This window comes from Malurus melanocephalus, unplaced genomic scaffold (assembly GCF_030028575.1).
Source record: "Malurus melanocephalus ecotype Western Australia unplaced genomic scaffold, MMel_1.1 scaffold_193, whole genome shotgun sequence".
In the NCBI taxonomy this organism is placed as follows: domain Eukaryota; kingdom Metazoa; phylum Chordata; class Aves; order Passeriformes; family Maluridae; genus Malurus; species Malurus melanocephalus.
In genome coordinates this window covers 936,180-959,296 of record NW_026623425.1, presented here as the reverse complement: position 1 = coordinate 959,296, position 23,117 = coordinate 936,180, and the positions used below count along the sequence as shown (strand labels likewise).

The window sequence follows — 23,117 nt, the reverse complement described above, 5'->3', positions numbered from 1 at the left end:
TGTTCTTCTCTTGCCCAGCTTTGGGGTCATCCCGAGCACCCCCCTGGCCATTCACACCCCTCTGATGCCAAACCAAAGTATTGATGTCTCCCTGCCCCTCAACACTCTGGGACCAGTMATGAAAATGGAGCCTCTGAACAACCTTCAGGTAAGGATTATCTCTTTTGGGGGAGCTCAGCGGGGGCTCAGCCCAGTTTGTTTGGCCCAGCACAGCTCTAATCACAAAATACCACATGTAATCAGGCAGACCTCATGGATTTGGGCCTCGAGTCTGGCCAAAATTTAGTCCTCTTYCTTTTCCTAGTCTCTCTCATAAAGACTGAAACAGAAATTTCTCGAATCTTGTGACTTTTCAAACACCTCAAGCAAGCTGCTTGCATCTGTRTAGATTAAGGGCTTTGCTCCAGTAACACTGTTCTGTAAAGTGGGCATTTTTGGTTGGTTTGGTTGGCTTTCTGAACTGGTCTGAACAGAGGAAGTAGCTGTGGTGGAGCAGGCAGAGAGAGCTGTCAGTAAGAACTGAGGCAATTAAAGGAATTGCAGGAAAGATGGCAACTGCTGAGTGATTAATATTTCTCTAGTGCTCTTAAATTCCAGGGTGCTTCACAAAGGCACATCCCTGCCCCGGGTAGCTTCACCCAAGGCAGTGTGTTCCAGGAAAGGCAGAGGAGAAATGACGTGGGCAGCTCATGTTTCATTAATGAGAGTGTTGGTGCATGGCGGGGACAGCACTCCCTGGAGGAGCCTCTTTATCACATTGGGCTGTCAATCTGRTAAAGACAGGACACATCCAGGGAGATGTTCCCTTCTGCTTTGGGCCAGAGTGGTCTGGAAGTCATCAGGCAGACAATTCTCCCTGGGAGGAGGCTCTTCCCTACTGCTGCCATGTGCAAGCATTCTGTGGAGTGAAGGTCAGCGACTCTTCCCTCTGCTCTGGGTGTCTGGGATGACAGGATGATTTCCCAGTATCCCAGAGATGCAGTTAATTGCACTGCAGCATGTTTCTCTCACCTCAGGTCTCCACAAGGTGGGACTGGGTTAGGTCCTGCAGCACAGCGACCCATAGAGGGGAATATTTTGAAGSAGCTCTTTCTCTTTTTGATTTAAGAGAATCCAATGGAAGTTACTATTTAATCTGCCTGAACAACTGTTTTTTCCCCTTGTCTTGACTTCCATTCTGGGGCTTATGACTTATTGATGAGTCTTTGGGCAAACAGCTTGAAATAGCTTCYCTGGCACTCAAAGGAGCAGTCCCACACTCGGGCTCCGAGCGCAGTCATGCGACGGGGGAGGGCACAGACAGTGAATGAATCCCATGGCCTGGCTTCCACAATTGGCTCTYCCAGCCTCTGCAAAAGCTGCATTCCTTCTGCAACCAGGTCACGAAGGTGAGGTTGCATTTGGGTCAGCTGCAGTRGAATCTGCCTCCTGCTCTGAAGGGAGTGTGGAATTCTCCAGGAGGTGACAGTCCCCATCATCCTCCRCAGCACTGGGGACTCTCAACAAGGCAGCCTCAAGTCGCTGCTCCCTTTGATCAGGAAGGAAGTGAAGTATTTGGGTTATTCAATCTCCAAAGGGCTTGGAACACAGTTTGTTTCTTGTAGCATCTCCCGCTAGAACAAAGCTGAGAGCRAACATGTGAGGAAACCTCCAGCTACCTTCTATTGAGCCAGTGGAGCATTCATTAGTGCCAGACTCGGTTGTTAATTTGCTGAGGCTCTCATTGCCATAGGACTTGGCTGCCCTTTCACAATTGGGGAGCTGCCATATGGAGTAATAGTATATTTCTCTGCAAAGAGTTGAATCACGACAGCAGATGCCAAATTAAAAAGAGCACTCCCCTTACTTTTTTGACAGCAGTGGGCTTGATGGAGACCTATCAATGCCCTGACAGCCAAGGCTCTGGTTTGTTTTTGTGGGTCCATGTAGAATGGATTCGTCTKGAAACATTCAGAAATCACTTTGGTGACCTACTTAGGGAACAATTTATAGCATAATATAGGAGTGGAGAATACGAATGTTCCCAGATTCATTGAAGAACCAAAACAGTCATCAGGTTGGATTTACTTAATGTGGGGTTTTTTTTTCTCAGCTCGGGAACATTGAAGCAGATGCAGGGCTGGTTTGAACCTGAGGACCTTATGTTCATCTCCTATTCTGGTGGGAGTTTTTTGTTTTTAGCAACAAGAAAAATAAGTCCTGAAGTAACCAAACTGATAGCTTTCAACTTTTTGTCATGTTAATTAGACACTTCAAAGACTAGTTGTACATTCCTTAGGCAACTATTCCAGAAGTAATGAATTCATGTCTTGTTCAGGTTATTTTTATTACCATWTCTAATCTTTCACCCAATACAGCTCATTTAATCTTGACATTTGTAATCATGGAGAGGAACTAAAATATTTGACAAGGTAACAAAAAAGACATTTTTGCAAGAAGCTGAGGAAGACTGAAATATTTTCAGAGGCTTATTTAGGTAAAATACAGCTGAAGAGTCTTGTGTTTGCTAGTCACCTTGCATCTTGTGATACCGAATACCAGGCTTCTCCCTTGCATCCCAAAGTCATCATGATCATTTTCTTGACTTGTTTACTCACCTTTAACCCCCAGTCAAGCAGAGATTTATCCAAAGGGTAAAATTAGGCTTGGCACAGCACTGCAGAGCTGAGCAAACCCCAATCCCTGCTCTCTGGTTCATCTTTTTCATTYCTTGCAAATTAAAAAGCTGCTGTCAGGTTAAAAAGCTTCTTTTGGAGTGTCCCTCTTGCTAAAAAAAATCTGACTTAGTAATTTGTGTGTTCCCAACTTCTGGTGGGGGACACYTGGCAGTGCCTTGCCAGCATTTTGGGGGCTGCCTGGTGCATGTGTGTGCTTCGGTCCCTGCCCTCTACAGCATGGCACCAGTAAATAGCAACAAGCTCTTACCCAAAGATCTGTGAGAGGCTGTGTTAACCTTTCTGGGTGTTTGACAGCCGTTAAGGTGTCTCTGAGAGCTGGGCAGGTTTTCCTGGTTCCTGTAGTGCTGCCTTTTCACAATCAAAGCAGTGTCACCCGCAGTGGTGACACTGCTGGTGGCATGTGGGCTGTGAGGGTCATATCTGGTGGAAGACCTGGGCTGAGTGAGGTGTCTTTGCCACCACGAGTGTGAGACCTTCAGCTCTCAAAGGGGAAGGTGGCTTCTGAAATGGGGATTTGCACTGGTGAGGAATTATAAATCTTTCCAGATGCTTCTTCAAGACAAATTTGGAATTAGGAAATGCCTGGGATGAGAGCCTTTCTGTGCTAAAGAGAGCCACTGTTCCTAATAAYTGGCATTTTAACAGCTATGAAATGCTGTGAAATTGAAATACCCATCAGAGCACACAAGAACTGCCCCCCTAATCCTGGAAATGGGGTAAGTGGACCCAACCTGCTGCCACAGTTTCGGAGCTCAGGCCTGGCCTGTCATGGCACAGTGTGATCATCTCTTCTGGGAGATTATAACCTCTTGCACGAGACAATACAATTGAAAATGAGCTGTAAGCACTCCTGGAAAAGCACAAAGTCTTCCTGATGCTGGAGCCACTCTCTTGGGGTGCACATTCTGAATGCACCATGATTATGTCCTATTCCCCATCAGTGTGTCCCATTTCTGTCCCATTCCCCATCAGGGTGTCCCATTCCTGTCCCATTCCCCATCAGGGTGACCCATTCATGTCCCATTCCCCATCAACATATCCCATTCCCCATCGATGTGTCCCATTCTCCATCAGTGTGTCCCATTTCCCATCAGTGTGTTCCATTCCCCGTCATGTCCCATCCCCATCATCCTGTCCTGTTCCCCAGCATTACCTGCTGTCAGTGCCAGCCCTGTTTGCTGCAGCCAAAAAAAAAGCTTGAATTTTTCAAAGTGGGTTTTTATTTTTTAATGATCTGAGTTTGGAAAGGGAAGGATGTGCCAGCTGCATTTCTCCTTGACAGGTGGCACTTGGCAACATGGCCCTGTTGCTGGGCAGTGTGAGGTGCAGCATGCTTTTGTTTCTTGAAGTGAGTTTAGTGAAATGTTTTTGTAGAGGCAGAGGAAGAAGGTGCAGCTTCTTCACAGAGCCAGTATCAGAGTTGCTAATGCAGCAGGTGATGCTCATCCTCACAGTCCCAGCTCTGCTGTAACTCATCACCTGTGCTCCTGCACGCTCCAGCGCCTCGCTGTGCGCAACCGCTGGGGCTCTCATTCATCAGAGCTCTTAATGGATCTCAGGTCACAAACGCAGCGCTCACAACCCGGGAACAGATTTCACACATCCAGCTCCCCGTGGAAACAAGGCTGAGAATCATTGTGAGCAGCAATTGCAGCCAGGAGATGTTCACCCTCCTTAATAAATCACACAATATCTGCCCATGGGGGCGTGATGTCCGAATCCCTGACCAGCCCCACACCACACTTGTGGGTATCTACATGGGGAAGATGCTTCTTGGGTTTGTTTCCTGGGTTATTCTTTAACAGTCTTTACTTGTGAGAGTCTTATTTTGGCAAAGAACCCTCCTGGGAACGCTCTGAATGAAGGACTTGCATCCCAGCTTGGCGTCTGCAGCCAGTTCCTCACAGAGCTGTGGAAAGCTGCTGGTTTGGGGGTTAAGAGCCCGCCTGCCACATGGTGCAGCACATTTATAAATTGTACATTTGGAGGAGCACAGCCCTCCCAGTAACTCTGTGTTCCCTGACCATTGACGTAACCCAGGCTCRCTGTGCGTGCACAGCTCCGGCTCCGCGCTCGTCCCTGCGGGCTGGCAGAGAATGTGGCACCCCGGGACCCTGAGAGCCCTCACCTGTCACACAAAATGAAAGGAAGGAGTGGCATTCTCTGGGGGCAGAGCAGCAGCCTGGCACAGAACGAGCCGTGACCTTGGGAGGTAAAAAAGGCTCTGCAGAGGAGAGTTTTTCTTAGCTGTTCCCAGGCTCTGAAGCAAAACCCAACTTAAGGAATTCCTTAATTTAGTGTARGTGCTAATGGGATTCCAAGTGGGTATGTTGTGTACTTGCTGCTGATGGGAAGCATCTGTGTTGCTTTCAGACTTGACTTTCAAAGTCAGTTCTGTTGCTCAAGCCTGTGATTTAGAGCATCAGAAACCCACATTATTGAAGAAAATAGCTTCACATCGTTCTTGTGAGGGACCTCTTCCCCAAAATAATAATGTTTGGTCTATTAGAGGGCTGGACTACAGGATAGCTCAGCAGAAGGGTGCTGCAAGGTGAGCAAATACATTCCAGGGGTTATTTCTAGAGGTAATGCTTCCTCTAGTCAGATCACAAACCAGACAGAAGTGATTTGAAACCCTGAGCCAATTTTCAGTGGACTCACACCTTTTCAACAGTGGAGCATCACACAAAAATCTGACACCTTTTGACTTCTATCCCTCAGAGCTTTGTAGGCTGCTTGACTAAATTCACAAGGCACTAATATTTTTTTCCCCTCTCTAAAAGATCACAGATGGAAAGCCATTTTTATTAAAAATGCTTCTGTTTCAACTCTGAAATGTCTGCAGCTAAAGGTCTTGCTAAAGATTTGATAGCTCACGTCCAGGTCAGCAGGTTAAAGCTGCAGAGCCACAAGCAAAGTTTTTCTGGGCTGGAGGATTTGTYGAATGCAGGCAGAGGTTCCTTTCAGGCATGTCAAACCTGGAGAGACTTCTCAGCTCCTGCTACCACCTCAGATGTCATTGCTGTCTCAGGACAGTGTTCTCACCTGAGGAGCACTGGATTTTTTTTGGCAAGTCGCTCTTATGACCTGCTCAGCTTCTTGCAGACTCTACCAGGGATCTGCTCTCTGCCTCTGGCTGCTTTTGTGCTTCTGATGTGGAATGTGACCTTGGGAAGCTGTTCCCAACTCATGGAGCCAYTTGGTGAGAGTTTCCCCATCCAGATACCTTTTTATGGACCAGATCTTATGGAGCACCATGGCTGTTTGGGGGAAATGTGTGCTGTGAGTGAAGGAAGCTCATTTTGAGGAGCTCACCAGTGCTACAAGTTAAGGAGACTGTAGCTTTTTCCATCCTGTGTGCAAAAGTTATTTGTGACAGCTGATTYCTGCATGATTACAGCTCTTGCAAGGTGACATGTGATGTCATTCACCAAACCCAGTGATGCAGTTGGGGAGGAAGGCTGGCATGTGCCTTGATTTTTCTTTACTGGGAAGAAATTGCACTTCAGAGCSTCTTAATTGGGTAACTCTCCAGAGATAGCCAAAGCAGCTTACTCAGTGTGTTTCTGCAGAGTTGAGAAGCAGGTCAGCAGATACCTTTTTATAGCATCCCCATAACTGCAGGGACAGGGCTCGCATTTTAATTTGGAGTGTGCCTCCAGAACCGTGACTGGAGAGAAGGAGCTGCTTTCCAGCCCCTCTTGTAAGAAACTGCTGTTGTATGGCAACAACAATTAGCTACAAAAGCCAAGTAATCTCTGTTGTTCTAAGGCGAGGCAATTAATCATTAAATCAGACTTGGAAAGGATCTCTGGTCGTGCAGTGTAGTCCCTGCTATGCTTTGTTGTTTTCCTACAKTTCCTCTTATCCAGAGCGTTGTCAAGGCTGATTTTAAATAGTCCAAGCACTGGAGCTTCTCTCTTCCTCAGAGGAATTCAGTGCCGCTTAATAATTCTCACGATCGGTTTTCCCAGACATTTAGCCTAAATTTTCCCTTTTCTGGCTCGTCTCCATGACTTATATGCAGGCAGAGCATCTGGAATGGCTACACTGCTGTCCCTCCCCCAGCTCTCCCCTCCCCAGACTCGGAGGTGCATTTCTGGCTCCTCACCCAATATGTTTTGTCATATTTTCCAGAGGTGAATCACTGAARTCCACCCACCAATCTGCTTTTACCCCTCTGGTGCCTCTGGTTTGAGYGCTGAACATTCCAACTCATGGTTGTGATGCCAGCAATGGGACAGAGAACCATTCCCAAATTTTTATTTTWTTTTCTCAGTTGCACCATCATTTACTTGGTTTTAGTGGGCTTTGGGCTAATCCCTTCTTAAGCTGGTTTGCATAGTGGGAACTAAATAGAAGCTGCTGAAAAGTAGAAACGTCACAGATTGTCACWTTTACCTTYCTGCMGTCCTTTGCACTCCTGGGATCTTCYCAATTGCCAGGAGAGTTTGTTTGGGAGCTTGATCTCCTTCCACTTGTCTCTGGCTTGCTCAKTCTCATCAGCTGACTGGTTTATTCCCCTTCTCTTTCTATCCACAGCTGGTTTTTAACATTTGTGGGTGYCTTTCTGCCTTGTGGGGCAGTAGATTTTCCCAGCAGGACACCAATATGTGTAATTATTAATGCCAGTGAAGTTTGTCTTGGCACAAATCTTTGTAGCACTACATTTAAACCTTAGGGTCAGCATTTAGCATGGTCTGGTTTTTGTGTCTCAGCCAGGTGACAAGTTGGAGAACTCCTTCTGGGCTTTTTCAAAGGAAGCAGGAGCTCAAATAGCTCCTGAAATTCCCCAYGCAGCCACAATTGTGGGTCTTTCTTACAAGGTTAAAGATTCCTTGGTGTCAGGCAGTGGCAGGTGTCTGCTGAGCTGTGCTCCCGTGACAGGCTCTGGCTGTGTGGGAGAGCATGAGGGACATGGAAATAAAGCCCAGAGCTGCCTTTTCCCGTGCTGTGTTGTGACAGTGCACCTCTCAGACCTCCACTCTGCTCCTGCTTTGTCCCAGCAGCTCTCCCAGCCTGGGGAAAAACTCTCAGCAGAGATTAGTGGGGAACATGGCAAGTGTGTGTGATAAAGGCAAACCAGATAAAGGCAAACTCCCTGGGCTGGTGGAGTTTAATGACACTGAGAATTAAGTCTTTTGTCAAGTGATCCTTTGTTACCTGATTGCTCTGTAGCAGGGCTTTCTTCTTCCAGGAATCAACCCCGCACATATTCCCTGTTCAGATTTCAGTGAGGCAAGGGCAGGAGATTTGGGAGGTGCTGCAGGGAAGATGCAGGCAGTGGATCCATTTGAGGTTTTCTAGAAAGTGCCTGGGTTGAAACAGGATTAATCAAGGAGGTGGAAAATAAGGAAATGAAGGTGAAAATGAAGAATACACRGGGGTTTGGAGCTGGGGAATTACAAGAGTGAATGGCAAAGAGGGGTGATGAAGAAGCTGATGTTTAATATGACAGAACCTGTGTGCAGCCAGGAGGTTGGGATGTGCTTGGGAGGTGGAAGAAATGAGGAGGGGGAGAGGCTGAACAGGAACAGGAAAGAGCTGGGATGCTGCTGTGAGCCCCTGGGTGCAACTGACTCTGAAGCAGCCCAGTGAAAGGCTGGCAGGGGAAAATTGGGCAGCTTTTAGTGAAAATGGGGGACTGGTCCTTGTCTGAAAGTGCCCAGAAGCTCAGTGCCATCCCTCTGGGGAGCCTCCCATTCAGAGATGGACTTCCCTTTCTGAGCTGGCCTCTGCTCTCAGAGAGCACTCCAAGATGATGAGACTGTGGGAAATCTTGTGATCCCTTTGCATTTCCAGCTGGGAGAGACTCTTTAACCTCCCCTTTTCTTCTGTAACAGGTGGCTGTGAAAAACAACATCGATGTCTTCTACTTCAGCTGCCTCATCCCTCTCAACGTGCTCTTCGTAGAGGATGGCAAAATGGGTGAGTGCTTTTAGGGCTGTGGGCAGCCCCATTTGGCCAGGATGTACTCTCAGGGCCAGCTGGGTGCAGGTGTCTCCTTCGAGCCACTGCATCTCCCCAGGTCTGGTTTGGTGGCCTGTCCCTGTTGTCCTCCAGCTCCAATAGCTGCCAGAACCCAAATTCCTTCTTCTGATTCTCTCTGCCAGACAAGAATCAGATCTGTTTCCTTTAAAGTCRATTTTTTTTAATATTTGTTTGCATTGGGGTTGTTGCAGTTCTGGAGTTTTTTGAGGGTTTGATTCCGTTGAATGAGTCTAAGATTTGCCCTTATACCATTTACACTGGAATCTGTGTGTTTCTTGTCACCTTTATTAAATTAYGGTTTGAATTGGCTGGGAAGTTGCTTGAAAAGCAGCTTTCAGTAACATAACTCTAAATGTGTGGATCTCCTTCCTTCTTGTCAAATCCTGCATGTTCTTGGCTTGTAAACAACTCATATGGCAAAGACTATCTCTCTTTYAGGGAAGGCCAAAACCCATCAAAGCTTTGCTGCTTTTACAGAAAGACTGAGAGGAGTAAATCCTGGATCTGTCCACAGCAGGGCAAAAAGTTCCCAAAAGCTCTTCTGTTTGTCTACCTTGAAATGTTCTGTGATGTTTTAATTAATGCTGGGTCCTGGAGGATCCCACAGTGCTGATGAGGTGGGTTTTTTTTGTTTATTTCTAGAGCGCCAGGTCTTCCTTGCAACATGGAAGGATATTCCAAATGAAAATGAGCTTCAGTTCCAGATTAAAGACTGTCACCTGAACGCTGGTGAGTGGTTTCATTCTGCTGTGCTGAGGGCGCTTTTGATATATGGCTATTAAACCTCATCTTATTAATATCCCCTTCGTAAAATAACCTTMTGGCTAATGAAGAGATAAATGTTGCACTTTTGAATAGAGCAGCCTGGGATCCTGGGGCTTGTTTCAGTCAAAAACTTCAGCTGGGTCCCCATAAAAGCACATCTAAAGATCCCAACTCTTTGATTTTACCGATCTGTTTCTTCCTTTCATTGTGGACCTTGGATTCTTGTTTTCCCTTTTATACTTGGCTTCCCTGCAAAGCTGCTCCTTAAATAGAGCTGAACACGGCGTTGGGGCTGTTCAGCAACCCTGTCCTGCTGCTGGGAGTTTTGAACAAAGTGTTCCAGCCCTACTGCATCACCCTGGGCCGCTCACTTCACCTTTTGGCAGCTTCTTTCTTCCTTCTCGTGCAAGATTAACCCTGCAGACACCGTAGGGTGTTGGGTGTCTCATATGGGAAGAGGCTGCTGTTGTTAGCCGAGAAATCGATGCATTTTCATCGTGTTTGGTCCTGCTCAGTTTGTTTGGCYGTGGAGCTGCCTCTGTGAATGTCTTGGACGTGTGACCTTACAACTGCTGAAGGGTAAGGGAGTGYAAAAGAGTGGAGTGGTGCCAGCAGAGCAGCTTTGCTCCTGTTTGAGAGGTTCTGGACAGGAGCCAGGTGATGCTACCAAAAGCTGCTGTGTTTCACAGATGAAAGAAGTGTCCCTATTGATTAGCAGCCCTGTAACCTTTTTTATTCTCTCACAATAACACCCTCGTGCTTCAATAGCAGACAGAAGCCACGGGTCTCTTTGTATTCATAATTATTACTATTTCAGAATATAAAAGATGGAACATGCWAGAGGAGGGTGGAAAAATAGCAGCTGTTGGACCTCAGGACTTGATTTCACTGTGGGGTTTCAAATAGGAACAACCTCTGTGCCTCCCCCAGTCCTCCCTCTGCTCCTGACYGAGCTTGGCATTGCCTCTCCCCCTGCACTGCAGAGCTGCTGCTGCYGCTGCYGGTGCCTTCTGCCCTGGCCATGCCCTGGCTGCATCCTGRGCTCTTTTTCTCCAGTCAGAATCACTGGAAGCTGCTCATTGTGCTGTTGGGGTGCTGGCTAGCAGGGAATGTGGTTGGGAGGGGGAGAGGGGTGACTGGGATTGTCGATCCTGCAGCCTGGGCTGTCCGCCTCTTCCCTCTGGAAGAAAATGTTATGAAACATGGAGTGACAGAAGGCTCCCCATTCCAGAGGGTTTGGAGTGACAGAAGGCTCCTCATTCAGAAAGGATTTGGAGTGACGGAATGCTTCCCATTCTGAAGGATTTGAAGTGTCAGAATGCTCCCCATTCTGGAAGGTTTGGAGTGTGGAGTGCTCCCCATTCTGGAGGNTTGGAGTGTGGAGTGCTCCCCATTCTGGAGGGTTTGGAGTGTGGAGTGCTCCCCATTCTGGAGGGTTTGGAGTGTGGAGTGCTCCCCATTCTGGAAGGTTTGGAGTGTGGAGTGCTCCCCATTCTGGAGGGTTTGGAGTGTAGAATGCTCCCCATTCTGGAGAATTTGGAGCGTGGAATACTCTCCATTCCAGAGGAGTTGGAGTGAAAGGATGCTCCCCAATCCAGAGGGTTTGGAGTGTGGAATGCTCCCCATTCTGAAAGGTTTTGGAGTGTGGAATACTCCCCAATCCAGGGGATTTGGAGTGACAAAATCCTCACCATTCTGGAGGGTTTGGAGTGACAGGGTACTCCCCAGTCCAAAGGCTTTGGAGTGTGGAATGCTCCCCATTCTGAAGGATTTGGAGTGTGGAATGCTCCCCAATCCAGAGGGTTTGGAATGTGGAATGGTCCCCATTCTGAAAGGGTTTGGCTTGTGAAATGCTCCCCATTCTGGAGGGTTTGGAGTGTAGAATGCTCCCCATTCTGGAGAATTTGGAGCRTGGAATRCTCCCCATTCCAGAGGAGWTGGAGTGAAAGGATGCTCCCCATTCTGGAGGGTTTAGAGTGTGGAATGCTCCCCTTTCTGAAAGGGTTTGGAGTGACAGAAGGCTCCTCATTCTGGAGGATTTGGAGTGACAGAATGTTCCCCAATCCAGAGGGTTTGGAATGTGTAATGCTCCCCGTTCTGGAGCGTTTGGAGTGTGGAATGCTCCCCATTCTGAAATTCTTTGGAGTGTAGAGTGTTCCTCATTCCAGAGGGTTTGGAGTGTAGAATGCTCCCGATTCACAGGGTTTGGAGTGTGGAATGCTGCCCAATCCAGAGCATTTGGAGTGACAGAATGCTCCCCATTCTGAAAGGTTTTGCAGTGTAGAATGCTCCCCATCCCAGAGGGTTTGGAGTGTGGAATGCTCCCCATTCTGGAGGGTTTGGAGTGTGGAATGCTCCCCATCCCAGAGTGTTTGCCAGCTCAGGGCCTCACTGCTGGCCCAGGATGCTCAGAGGAGGACAAGTCAGCAGCTCTCAGGGAGAGCAGGGAGCACCAGGCAGTTCCTCTGCAGTGGATCCACAGCCTTTTCCAGAGAAGAACCTCTCCAGAGCACGATCCATCCCTCACATTGCTCGGGGGAATGCAGGATCTACCAGGATCTACCAGGATCTGCCAGGATCTACCAGGATCTGCCAACCTCTTTGGCTTGTGCACAACAGAAAGTGGGTCATGCCTCACGAGCAGCTTCCAAATGCTCCCAACCACTGAGGCTTCTGGATTTGTGTCTCTGCTGCCGACACCTCCTCCCTCTTGCAGCTCTTCCTTGACCACCTGGGCTTGGGCACGGAGCAGCCCAAGAGCCTGCAGGAGGGAAAAGCAGGGAAATCTTGCCTTAGTCCCTTGGATTTTGTCTGCCAGTGGAGCCTGACTCCACCTGCTCACCCTGATTTGCTACAGGCAGTGACCTCCTCTCGTTCAGAACACCAAAAGAGCTTCAGGCCTTGCCTGCACAAGGATCAGCCAAATCCCAAAATCCAYGGAGTGCTGGGCTTCCAGGGGTTGAGGGTTCTCACAGCATGGCAAGTGAGACATACCAGGGCAGAGGCAGAGTGARCTGGATGAAATCTGGCAGGAGTTGAATCCATTTTATTCCTAGTTGACACCAGAGCAAGGGTGTGTGCATGGCCATGTGCCTCTGCAGGGTGATGATTTTACAAAATTCACAGCCTTGATCATTTAAATCCAGTGAAAATAGACTTAAGACACCTCCTTTCTTCCAAAAAGAGCAAGTCTGGATWTAAAATCTTTAGGAACTTTGATCCTTGTGGAGGAAGGGCTGTTTCCTGTTCCAAAGACTCTCCTGTAGGAAATGTGTAACCACAACAAAGCTCTCGATTTGGGCTSTCAGTGATGGTGATATTCAGTGGCAGAGCTGCACAAAACTCTGCAGATTCCAGCAGTTCCTCACCAGATGCTGGATTTGTGCAACCTTCCAGCCCATGGAACAGCTCTGAAGCTGGTGGAGTGAATGGTTCCCTGCTGGGTTCAGTCATTCAGTGCCAGCCTGAGCCCACCCACCCGGTGATGGTGAGTGCTCAGGGACACCATTCATGCCTCAGCCTCACTGATCCCAGCCCTGTGACGTGAGTGGAGCTGCAGCTAAAAATACCTCTGCTCCCAGGGATGTGCCCTAGCGCAGCTCCAGGAGCCGTGTGGAGAGGCTGTGCTGGGAGAGGCTGCTCAGGAGTGTGGTCCCTGCACCCTCAGTGCCTGCCTTTCGTTCTCCCAGTTTTCCCTTTCCCACTTTTCCCTCTCCCAGCTTTCCTTCTCCCAGCTTTTTCTTCTCTCAGCTTTTCCCTCTCCCATCTTTTCCTTCTCCCAGTTTTCGTTCTCCCAGCTTTCCCTCTCCTAGCTTTCCATCTCCCAGCTTTCCCTCTCCCACCTTTTCCATCTCCCAGCTTTTCCTTCTCCCACTTTTCCTTCTCCCACTTTTCCCTCTCCCAGCTTTCCCTTTCCCACCTTTTTCATGTCCCATCTTTTCCTTCTCCTATCTTTTCCTTTTCCCAGTTTTCCTTCTCCCAGTGTTCTTTCTCCCAGTTTTCCTTCCCCCAGTTTTCCTTCTCCCAGTTTTCTTTCTCCCAGTTTTCCTTCCCCCAGTTTTCCATCTCCCATCGTTCCTTCCCCCAGTTTTCCTTCCCCCAGTTTTCCTTTCCCCAGTTTTCCTTCTCCCAGCTTGCAAGCAGCCTTTGCATTCCCAAGTTCTCACATCTGTGCTGTTTCTGCGCCCTGTGAGCAGCAGGGTTGAAGTTCTGTGCTGATATCCTGGAGGCCCTACAGAGCAGCCAAACAGGAGGTTTGCTCTTTCTGCTCTTCCTCAGTGGAGAAACTGAAATTTGAATTTCTTTTKCTCTGAGCACCCAGCACATATTCCCCATTTAGCTTTTACTAAGGCAGGAAGCTTGGGAGGTGCTGCACGAAAGGTGCAATGGACCCACTTGAAGTTTTCTAGAAAGTGTCTGGACTGAGACAGGATTAATCAAGGAGGTGAAAAACAAGGAAATGAAAGTGAAAATGAAAAATACACAGGGGTTTGGAGCTGGAGAATTACAAGAGTGAATGGCAGAGAGGGGTGATGAAGAAGCTGATGTTTAATATGACATGACAATAACTGTGCAGCCAAGAGGTTGGGATGTGCCTGGGAGGTGGAAGAAATGAGGAGGGAAAGGCTGGACAGGAGCAGGAAAGAGCTGGGATGCTGCTCTTTCCAGAGTGGAATTGGCTCTGAAGTGAGATGGGCTTGAAGCAGGGATCTGGGGGGTTGGTTAGGATTTTATCRCATTTGATGTCACAAAAGCAGCTTGTGAGTTCCTTACACATCYAGAGCTGTCTGTCACCGTGCAGCAGTCCCCTTCCAGCACCTCCCGTGCAAGCTGCAGACTTTTCCCCGGGTTATTGCTTTCTTTCCTTCAAATAAAAAGGAGATAAACACCGGCAGGCAGCGGAGAAGCTTCTGTGGGAATCTGCACTCACAGGCCTTTGTAGGTAAAAGATCCATCCTGTGCCCACGAGGCAAGCCGAAAAGGATTGATAGGAGCTTTGATGTCTTGCAACAGGGATGGCAAAAAAAACCTCCTGCCCCTGGCATCTCAGCCCAAAACACAGAGCAACCAGGAAGCCTTGGCTGCTGCAGGTAGCCCACAGCATGGCAAGTGCAGCTGAGGATAAGGTAGGATAAGGTGCCAGGCTGTGGGATGAGGAGCAGGTACCTTTAAGTGCTCTGGTCAGTGTCTCCAGCATCTTTGCTTCCAAAAAAAGCAAAACCCGAACGTTTGAAAGTATTCCCACCATTCCCAGTGAGTCAGGGAGAGATGAGTGCTTGGTTCTGGATTTGGGGCTGAGGTTTCAAGTGGTCAGAGATGGACCTGGCCTGARGCTGTTGCTGAGGGCTGAAGCTCTCTGGCCAGGGAGGAACAAGTCTCTCTGGAGCTGCATCACGGGGCCAAGGTGTGCTTAGGATGCCCTGCACATCTGCAATTCGTTAGAGCTGTTTCATGCATCAGCCTCGTAGGAAGAGGCTGGGATAGTTCCCTGGAGAAAACCTCATTCAGAAATAATGAAAACACAAGGTCATGCTTATAGCCCAGCATTCTCATCTCTGACGAATCCAGCRCTGCTGAATTAATTGATTTGGGTTTTTTTTTAATGAAAATACAAGAATCTAGTGCATGAAAATAGATCCCTCAGCTGTTACAGCTCAAATATTCTGGGTGCTGTTGGTGCAATCGAGGTTTCCCCCGTAACTGAGCGTGCACTAAAGCTCAGTTTGCTTTGTTTACACTGCATTTTTTTTTTCAACATGCTAAGTTTGACTCAATTTCTAAAGGATCACTACATTAGGATATGCAAATCAGATGAGCTAAATGTTTTTCTTTCTCCTAAATACTGCTTACCCAAACCCACTGACTTGCACGGGGAGATGGAATGCCGTTAAACGAGAGGCAATCAGTTGCTGTGCTGTTCAGCAGTTCTAGGATTTTGGTTTTCCAGTTTGGTGTGAAACAGCAGCTTTCATGTTTAGAGCTCAACATGGTTTTATTGGTATGCTGTGGTCACTTTGTTTTTCTCCCCCAAGTAATTTGCTRATGCCAGAACAAAGAGAAATTTGATTATTTTTTGATGAAACAACCGGGGGACCAGTGGTACACAGCTTCCCTGATATGTTGGCTTTTTCTCTGTGTGCAGATCTTGTACCTGATAATAAATTACAGCACGGGTGCATTTTACATGCCTTAGAAACGAATGTACTGTCCTGACATTGCCCCAAGTGCCTCCCCACTGGCTCAGAGTCTGTGCTTGTTGTTTGAATGCAGTTCTTGGCTGGATGCTCAGAACCACTCAGGTGCTGCTAGAAACGGCGCAGGGATATTCTCAGCTACCACAGCATGAAATGCATTCATTACATTTTAATTTTTGATATGAAGAGCTTGTTGCAGAGTGGCACAAAGTTCAGAAAGGTACATTGTCAGTGTTCTTGGTGCAAACCCCAGGTGCTCGTCTTGGTTCTCTGAGTTCAGAGGTGAAATTCTCGAGCTGCTGGGCACAAGATTAAAGCCAATCCTTTGCTTTAGCCAGAAAAGTGCTTTTTARAAAGTATTGGGTCGCTCCTTGCCCAGCTGTTCTTCCSCGTGTGCCCGTGTTTCCACGTGCACTGTTCAGTTGTGGGACTGAGGGAAAGAATTCTGTTCAGAAAGGAARACACAAGGAAAACAAACCAAACCAGCCCTGAAAGCTGGGCTGATGTCAGAGGCTTCCCTGGCTGTGGTGATGGCCAAACCTCTGTGTGTCCTTCCTTCTGTGTGTCCTTCCCTCCGTGTGTCCTTCCCTTGTGCTTCAGGAGGGTTGTGAGAAGAAACCTTGAGCCARGAGAAAGTTGCTGTGCAAGGCCAGGTGTGGTCACATTTTGTGCTGCCTTGCTGGAGGATCTGTGTGCTCTGGTTTGCAGAGTCCCCTGAGCCCTGCTCCTGCCTCCCTGGGCTCAGCTCCCTGCTCCCAGCGAGATCTGCCTGGGTTTATTTTATTTATTTATTTTTTTATAAAGGCTGTGCTGTCACACGGCATTAGCGGTCCTGCCTTCAGCCAGCCACAGCCTGCCACTGTTGCTTAGCAACTCTGATGATCTCCAAAATCCAAATTGCTGATACTCCAGAGCACGGGAGGGGTGGGAGCTGCTACCTGGGGGGAGAGGGGTCAGTTCCCAGCAGTGCCCAGATCTGTGCTGGGAGAGGGGGCACAAGGGTCAGGTAAGCCAAGCATCACCTCCAGCCTGCTCCCCATTGCTCTGCGTGTGTGGCTGGGGCAGGGCAGCTTTTGGTGGGGCTTTTGGTGCTCCAAAGAGGGTAACTGAGGTCAGGGAGGATGGAAATAGGCTTTCCTAGGGGTTGCCCTGCCTCAGTTTCCCTCCCTGTATCCCCCTACAAGCGCATTCCTGCACAGAAATCTGCCCCTCGGCAGAGGCTGGGGGTGTTTCAGTTGCAGGAGGAGTCCATCACATGAGGATTTTGGTGTAAGAGCAGCTCCTCTGTGGTTGTGAGAGCTCCCAAACACAGCTCCYCTCCTCTGTGATGGGGCAGCAGCCTCACAGCTGCCAAAATTGCAGCTTCTTACAGTAATCCTGCATCTCTGCTCCCCAGGGAGTGCCTTTACTCCAGCAGCATCCCCCAGCAGAGGGGAGGCTGCTGTCACAGGTGTCAGGATTGCTGGAGAAAGTCCTTGCCAGTAGTTCCACCTTCAGGATTCATGTCCAGTGGGCTGAGATTTCACCACAGCCTGTCAAAATCGGGCAAAGAAAATCCCACTTAATACCAACACCTCTGTCAGACAAGGATGTGCTGTCTGAGCCAGCGCTTGTGCTGTGACTTCCCAAAGTCTTGGAGCTGCTCTCGTGGCTGGGGGCAGGAGGATGTGGGAATTTGGGCTTCATCCCTGGTGAGTGATGCTCCTCCAAGCTTGGATGAATCCCAGCCACGCTCCCTGTGAGCAGGGGACCGCTGTGCACTGCCCATCTCCCAAGTCTGAGTGAGTTTTTTGTGTAGAGGAGGAGTATGGGTGGGAGGAGGAGACGGGGAATGAGGGGTTTTAAGCAAAAGATCTCATTAGTTACATATATCTGCCAGTTTCCATAGTAACTGGGGAAGAGAGGAAACCTAAATCTGAGTGTGTCTGGGTGGCTGGATGCCTGAACCATCCTCGACCTGCAGGGAGCTGCTCTGGAATCTGGGGAGCAAAGGGGTTCAGGGAAGAGTCCAGGCTGCCCTGGGGAGAGGCAGCACATCCCAGTGTCTGCACATCCCAGTGTCTGCATCAGGGGATGGATTTGTAGGGCCCTTTGCTTCCTCCTTCTGTGCATGGACAGACCTCTCTCTAACCCCTCTGTGCACCAGACTTATGTCCATTCCCAAATCCGGCAGCAGTGGATCTGTGTAGATGCAGGGATGGATTAGAGCTGCGTGGTCCTTTCCTGCTGCTTCTCTGCTGTTCTCCTGCTCCTCGATATGGATCCCACATTTCCAGTCCTTGGCCTTTCAGTGCAAGTTGGTTTAAGGCTGTTTCTCTCCCTTGGATTTGGTCAGTAGTGCCCAACCTGCTCTGAATGCCCCAGCTCAAAGTGTTCCCCCTRCCCCAGCAGGGAATTAAATTTCTCCTTTTGGGCACCAGGAATGGGAATTTGCCAGTGAAGGTGTGAAATCTTGCACCCAAAGCATGGCATCCCCAGCCTGATGTTTGCTCTGCTTTATGCTGAGAAACTTTTTGGCATCCAGGAGCTGCTGGTTTGGGGTCCTGGTGTTCTGCATGTTTGCCTGTTGTGGTTTCTTCCAAAAGTCTCTTAGAAATCACCGTGAGTGACGGTGACACCCAGCCAGGTGTGCAGGTGAAATCACACCTCACCTGCGAGGGCTGAGGTCAGGCTGTGTGTTAGAACTGCACCACAGCCCTGTAATATCTGGAGAGAGTGTCTGGGGGGGTTTTACCCTTTCAAGTAATTGCTGTTAAAAAAGGAAAGGGTTTATACTGCTTTGTAGGACGCTGATGTGGCCAGAAGTGTGTGTGTGTGAGGGAAGCAGGAGGGAGCTCTCATGTTTGGGACAGAATGTCAGAAGCTGAGCAAGCCTCGGGCAGTGATCTTTGTTCTTTCCCACCTTCATCTCCTGATTTTCTGGCTGCCTGCAGCTGGCTGGGGGTTGTAGATCAAGCAGGGTCCTCTTCCTTTCGGTGCTGCCTTGACCATGTCACCTTGCTCAGTCCTGAGTGACCCAGAGCAGTGAGTGAAACCCCTCTAAACACTCAAATCCTTATCAAGACATCACAGCCTGAAAGGAATGAGGTGGRTCCATGAAAAGAACTGGAATTTTTTTCTCCCTGTGTCATGTGTGCTCCTRTCCCCGGGGAAGGAGCCAGCCTGCACCCTGGGAACGCTCCTCCGGGCTCTCCTGTCTCTGCAGATGACGGATCTGAATTAACAGCTGTATTTTTTTTCCCCCTCTCCAAAGACACTGTCTCCAGCAAACTGCAGAACAACAACGTCTACACCATYGCCAAGAGGAACGTGGAGGGGCAGGACATGCTCTACCAATCTCTGAAACTCACCAATGGCATCTGGATCCTGGCTGAGCTCCGCATCCAGCCCGGCAACCCCAACTACACGGTGAGGTGGCCCAGGGCATGGCACAGCCTGGGGTGCTGCTCCTCCCTGCTCCGATGAGCTTTTGGGAGGGAGAATCTGTTAATTTGGGGGCATCTGTTCAGAGGGAGATCCTATTAGTTTGGAGGGATCTGTTTGGAGGGAGATCCCGTTAATTTGGAGGGATCTGTTTGGAGGGAGATCCCGTTAATTTGGAGGGAGAGCACATTAATTTGGAGACATCTGTTCAAAAGGAGATCCCGTTAATTTGGAGGGATCTGAATGGAGGGAGATCCCGTTAATTTGGAAGGATCTGTTTGGAGGGAGATCCCGTTAATTTGGAGGGAGATCCTGTTAATTTGGAGGGATCTGTTTGGGGGGAGAGCACATTAATTTGGAGACATCTGTTCAAAGGGAGATCCCGTTAATTTGGAGGGATCTGCTTGGAGGGAGATCCCGTTAATTTGGAGGGATGTGTTTGGGGGAGATCCCATTAATTTGAAGGGATGTGTTTGGAGGGAGATCCCATTAATTTGGAGGGATCTGCTTGGAGGGAGACCCCGTTAATTTGGAGGGATCTGTTTGGGGGGAGATCCCAATGATTTGGAGGGATCTGCTTGGAGGGAGATCCCGTTAATTTGGAGGAATCTCTTTGGAGGGAGATCCCGTTAATTCCCAACACAGGAAAAGTGAGGAGCGACAGAACTCCCCCTGCTCTGTCACCAGCGAGCTGGGACAGTGCCTGCTCAGCGATGAGCAGTCACTTGCCAAGGTTACCCAGAKATAAAGCCAAGAGATTTTAGTGAGGAAGCATTGCCAGGGTGCCCTTCCCCCTCCTCCAGACAAGGGGGAATTTATGCCCCGCCGTGTTCCCGGCTGGCTGTGGCCCTGTGGCTGGGGGAAGGTGCTCTCTCCTGCCTCATGCTCCCCTGGGATTCTTCCCTCTGACTTCCCTTGCCCTTCTGAGGGACCTTTGTGTCTCTGGTATGAGAGGATTTATCTCCTGTTGGAAGCTGTGCCAGGAGATGTGCCATGGTCTGCGGAGCTGGGGGTGAACAGTCAGAAGGTGATTTAAAATGTTTGCACAAGGTTTGGTGCTGCAAGCCCCCTCTCAGCCTGATGTTTGCTTTAGAGAGGAGCCACAGCCAAGTTTGTGTCCATCAGAGCAGCACATCCTCAGAAGCCTTTGGGTTCAGTGCTGTGATTTACAGGACAAGCCACAGGTCCCCTGTCTCAGTTTGGGGCCGTGTCCCTATCCTTCCTCCTTGCCCCACCTACATTTGCTGAGGAATTTGGGACCCCTACAGCAGGACTTTGCTTTTGTTTTCCTCATCCTCCTTGYAGAGAAGCTCTGAGAAGGCAGTTTGGGGTTGGTGATGGAGAAAGCAGGAGAAATAGTCTGTGTGACTCTCATCATTAATGTCCAACCCATTCTCAGCTGCCTTTGTGCAGGTGGCAGGAATCTCCTGCCTCCCTCTGCCCCAGCACTGACCTCTCCTCTCCTCTCCTCTCCTCTCCACAGCTCTCCCTGAAATGCCGAGCTCCAGAAGTGTCCCAGTACATCTACCAGGCCTACGATGCCATCTTGAAAAACTAACAGGAGATGGAGCCTGTGCCTCACCCTGCAGGAGGAGGGGGGGAAAAAAGGGGTCCCCGGAGCCTCCTTCACCGCCAGCGCGGGGGAAAAGCACTCCTAACTGGAAGCAGCTGTATTCATGTGTAGGATTTCAGTCAAAGGCACTGATTAAAACAAGGTAGCAATTAGTATCCACGTGCTAACGATGATAGGGAACAAACCCCTTTGGTATTTTTAGCGTCCATGGAGTTTGTAACCACTGCTTCGAACTACTCCCGTGTCCCCCTCRCCCCTCACTCATCCGTTCTCGTGGGCTTCTCTCCATTTTGTGCCAATGTTCAGTGTTTTCTAAATGGCTTTAGGTGTAGTTTCGATTTTGTAAAAATAACCGCTCATTGGAAAAACAAAAAAAAAACACCGAGCAAAAACCACACGTCCGCTCATTAAAACAAGGCAAAAGTGTCAAAAACCTAACACAGCACTTTATATTTTTTATACATTTTCTTTTTTTGAGTTTTTCTATTGTAATTGGCTCAAAGGGAAGGCGATTCCGAGGAAGTCTTGGGAGCCTGGCAGGGATGTGGGGCTCTAGCAGGGCGAGCACAGCCTTGGGGAATTAGGAGCAGAGCAATCAGCTGGGTGCAGGAGGGGGATGGAGCCCTAAACAGGGGGTTTTGTTACTCCTGGCCCTGCTTCGATGGTGTTTTCACTCCCTGGCTCCTGAGCTGCTGATCCGTGGAGTGAGGCTGCTTTTATGTGGGGAGGAAGGCCTGGAGGGGTGACAGGGCAGGGGTGGATGAAGGGAAGGAAAATGAGTCAGTTCTTAGGGCGAGAGGCTCGTGCCAGAGCTCCAGGCATGGTCCCTGCATCCTCACCCATCTGCAGCCCCTCTTCCTCCCGTTCTTGCCGTGCCTGCCTTCTCAGCCATCCCTGAGCTGTGTCCCCTTCTCCCAGTGGCAATTCCCAAGGCTCCTGGTGGCCCATCCAAACTGTTCCCTGCCAGGGCTGCAGGTACCAGCCGGGTCCCTACGGAGAGGGGCCGCTGCTGGCAGTGCCCCAGGGTGCCAGGGGAGCAGAGCAGCTCTCCCCATTCCCGTGCTGTTCCCAAAACCCAGGCTGGGCCATGGTGGGAGATGGTTTGGGCWTGGCAGTGTTTGCTCCCTGCCTGCCGGGAGCCTTCAGCTGAGTGGAGCAGGTCATGGAAGCGTTTCCTGTTGGAAATGCAGCAATCCTGCTCTGCTGCCATGACCCCTCTTCCTTAACCCCCCAAATGGGGCCAGTGCAGGACTTTTGACCCACAAAGAAGAGCAGCAGGGAGGTCAGCCCTGAGATAGGTGTTTKTATGGATTTAACCCTGATATCCCACCGAGCCAAAGCCTGGACTTACCCAGCCATGGGACCACTGGCAGCTCTGCTCTCTGTGCTCAGAGACACTCGGTGGCCAGAGCCAGCCAAGTCCCTGCTCYCAGTCCCTGTCCYGAGCAGCCCCATGCCCTGGCCCCTCTTTTCCAACCTGGGATTGTTTCCCTTCCAGCTGGACTCGTCCCATTGCAACCATTCACAGCAGCAGCAGTGAAAGCAAAGCCTCTTGCATGTCCCTGCTCTATCCAGAGCTTGTCCTGCTTAATCCAAGCCCCAACCCAGAGCAGCTTCRCCCTCCCCAGCATGCTTGGACATCTCCTCCCCAGCTAACAAAGCTCCTGCGTGTAGCAACCCCCCCATGTCGTCCTTTTAGATGCCACTTTCAAAGTCAGTAAATGTTTCACGGTGGGAGATCGTTCATCAGGGCTCTGGCACTGACTGCAGCCAAGAAACCAGTGCTGGGAAAAGGTCACAGTGTCCTGGGAGAGACTCCAGCGGGGCCCAGGAGCTGCAGGACCCTGAGGAAGGTGGTGTCCGTGTGTAGGAACCCCTGTGCTCTGGCTGAGGGGGGAAAAAAGTGGGGCAGAGCTGGAGCAAAGCAGCCCTTGAGCCCTTCCACGTGTGCCGGGAGGTGATTTGTGCTGAGCCCTGCGGGCATAGCGTTAAAATCATTAACAGAGCAATTAAGGAAGCACCAGTGCACCGAGTGCGATGGGGCAGGGAGGAAAGCGTAGCTTCGACGTGGGGAGGGGCTGCTGAGCACCCCCTTCTCTTGCCCAATTCCCTCCCAGCCTTTCGGGTGGGTTTCTCACCCCCTGGGCTCGTCGGTGCCGTTCCCTCCGCCCCTGCTCGTTCGAGTGTTCGCCGTGCGTGCGTGGTGTTGCTCTTCAGGCTTTTTTCTGCCCTCCGTGTCAATAAAACTCATTTCCACGAGGCTCTGGCTGCGTGTGGCTCTGTGGGAATGGGGACAGCAGCCGTTCCCCTGATGCTGGGGAGCAGCAGGGCTGAAGGCTGGCTTTGGTTGGAAGGAGACTATTTGCTCACTGAGCTTCTTTTTCCATCACCCAGACCCCCCCAAATTAGGGGCTTGTAGGGGCAGGAGGCAGCACATTTTCCTGGTCCTCTACCTGCTGCTTCTCCTCACCTCAAAGGGCAGCAGGGACAGCC

At 49.8% G+C, this 23,117-nt stretch overlaps 1 protein-coding gene across 4 annotated transcripts in view; it reads left to right on the top strand.

Annotated features, from left to right (window-relative positions):
- AP2B1 (adaptor related protein complex 2 subunit beta 1) overlaps positions 1 to 22,878 on the top strand; it is an 81,039-nt gene extending 58,161 nt beyond the window's left edge. For all 4 annotated transcript variants that reach the window (XM_057373334.1, XM_057373331.1, XM_057373332.1 and 1 more), the window contains 5 exons: positions 19 to 148; positions 8,522 to 8,606; positions 9,312 to 9,398; positions 18,882 to 19,036; positions 20,535 to 22,878. In XM_057373334.1, the coding sequence (XP_057229317.1) occupies positions 19 to 148; positions 8,522 to 8,606; positions 9,312 to 9,398; positions 18,882 to 19,036; positions 20,535 to 20,609 (532 nt within the window). In that variant the 3' untranslated portion in view covers positions 20,610 to 22,878. The remainder of the gene's footprint in view (positions 1 to 18; positions 149 to 8,521; positions 8,607 to 9,311; positions 9,399 to 18,881; positions 19,037 to 20,534) is intronic.
- The last annotated feature ends 239 nt before the right edge of the window (positions 22,879 to 23,117 follow it).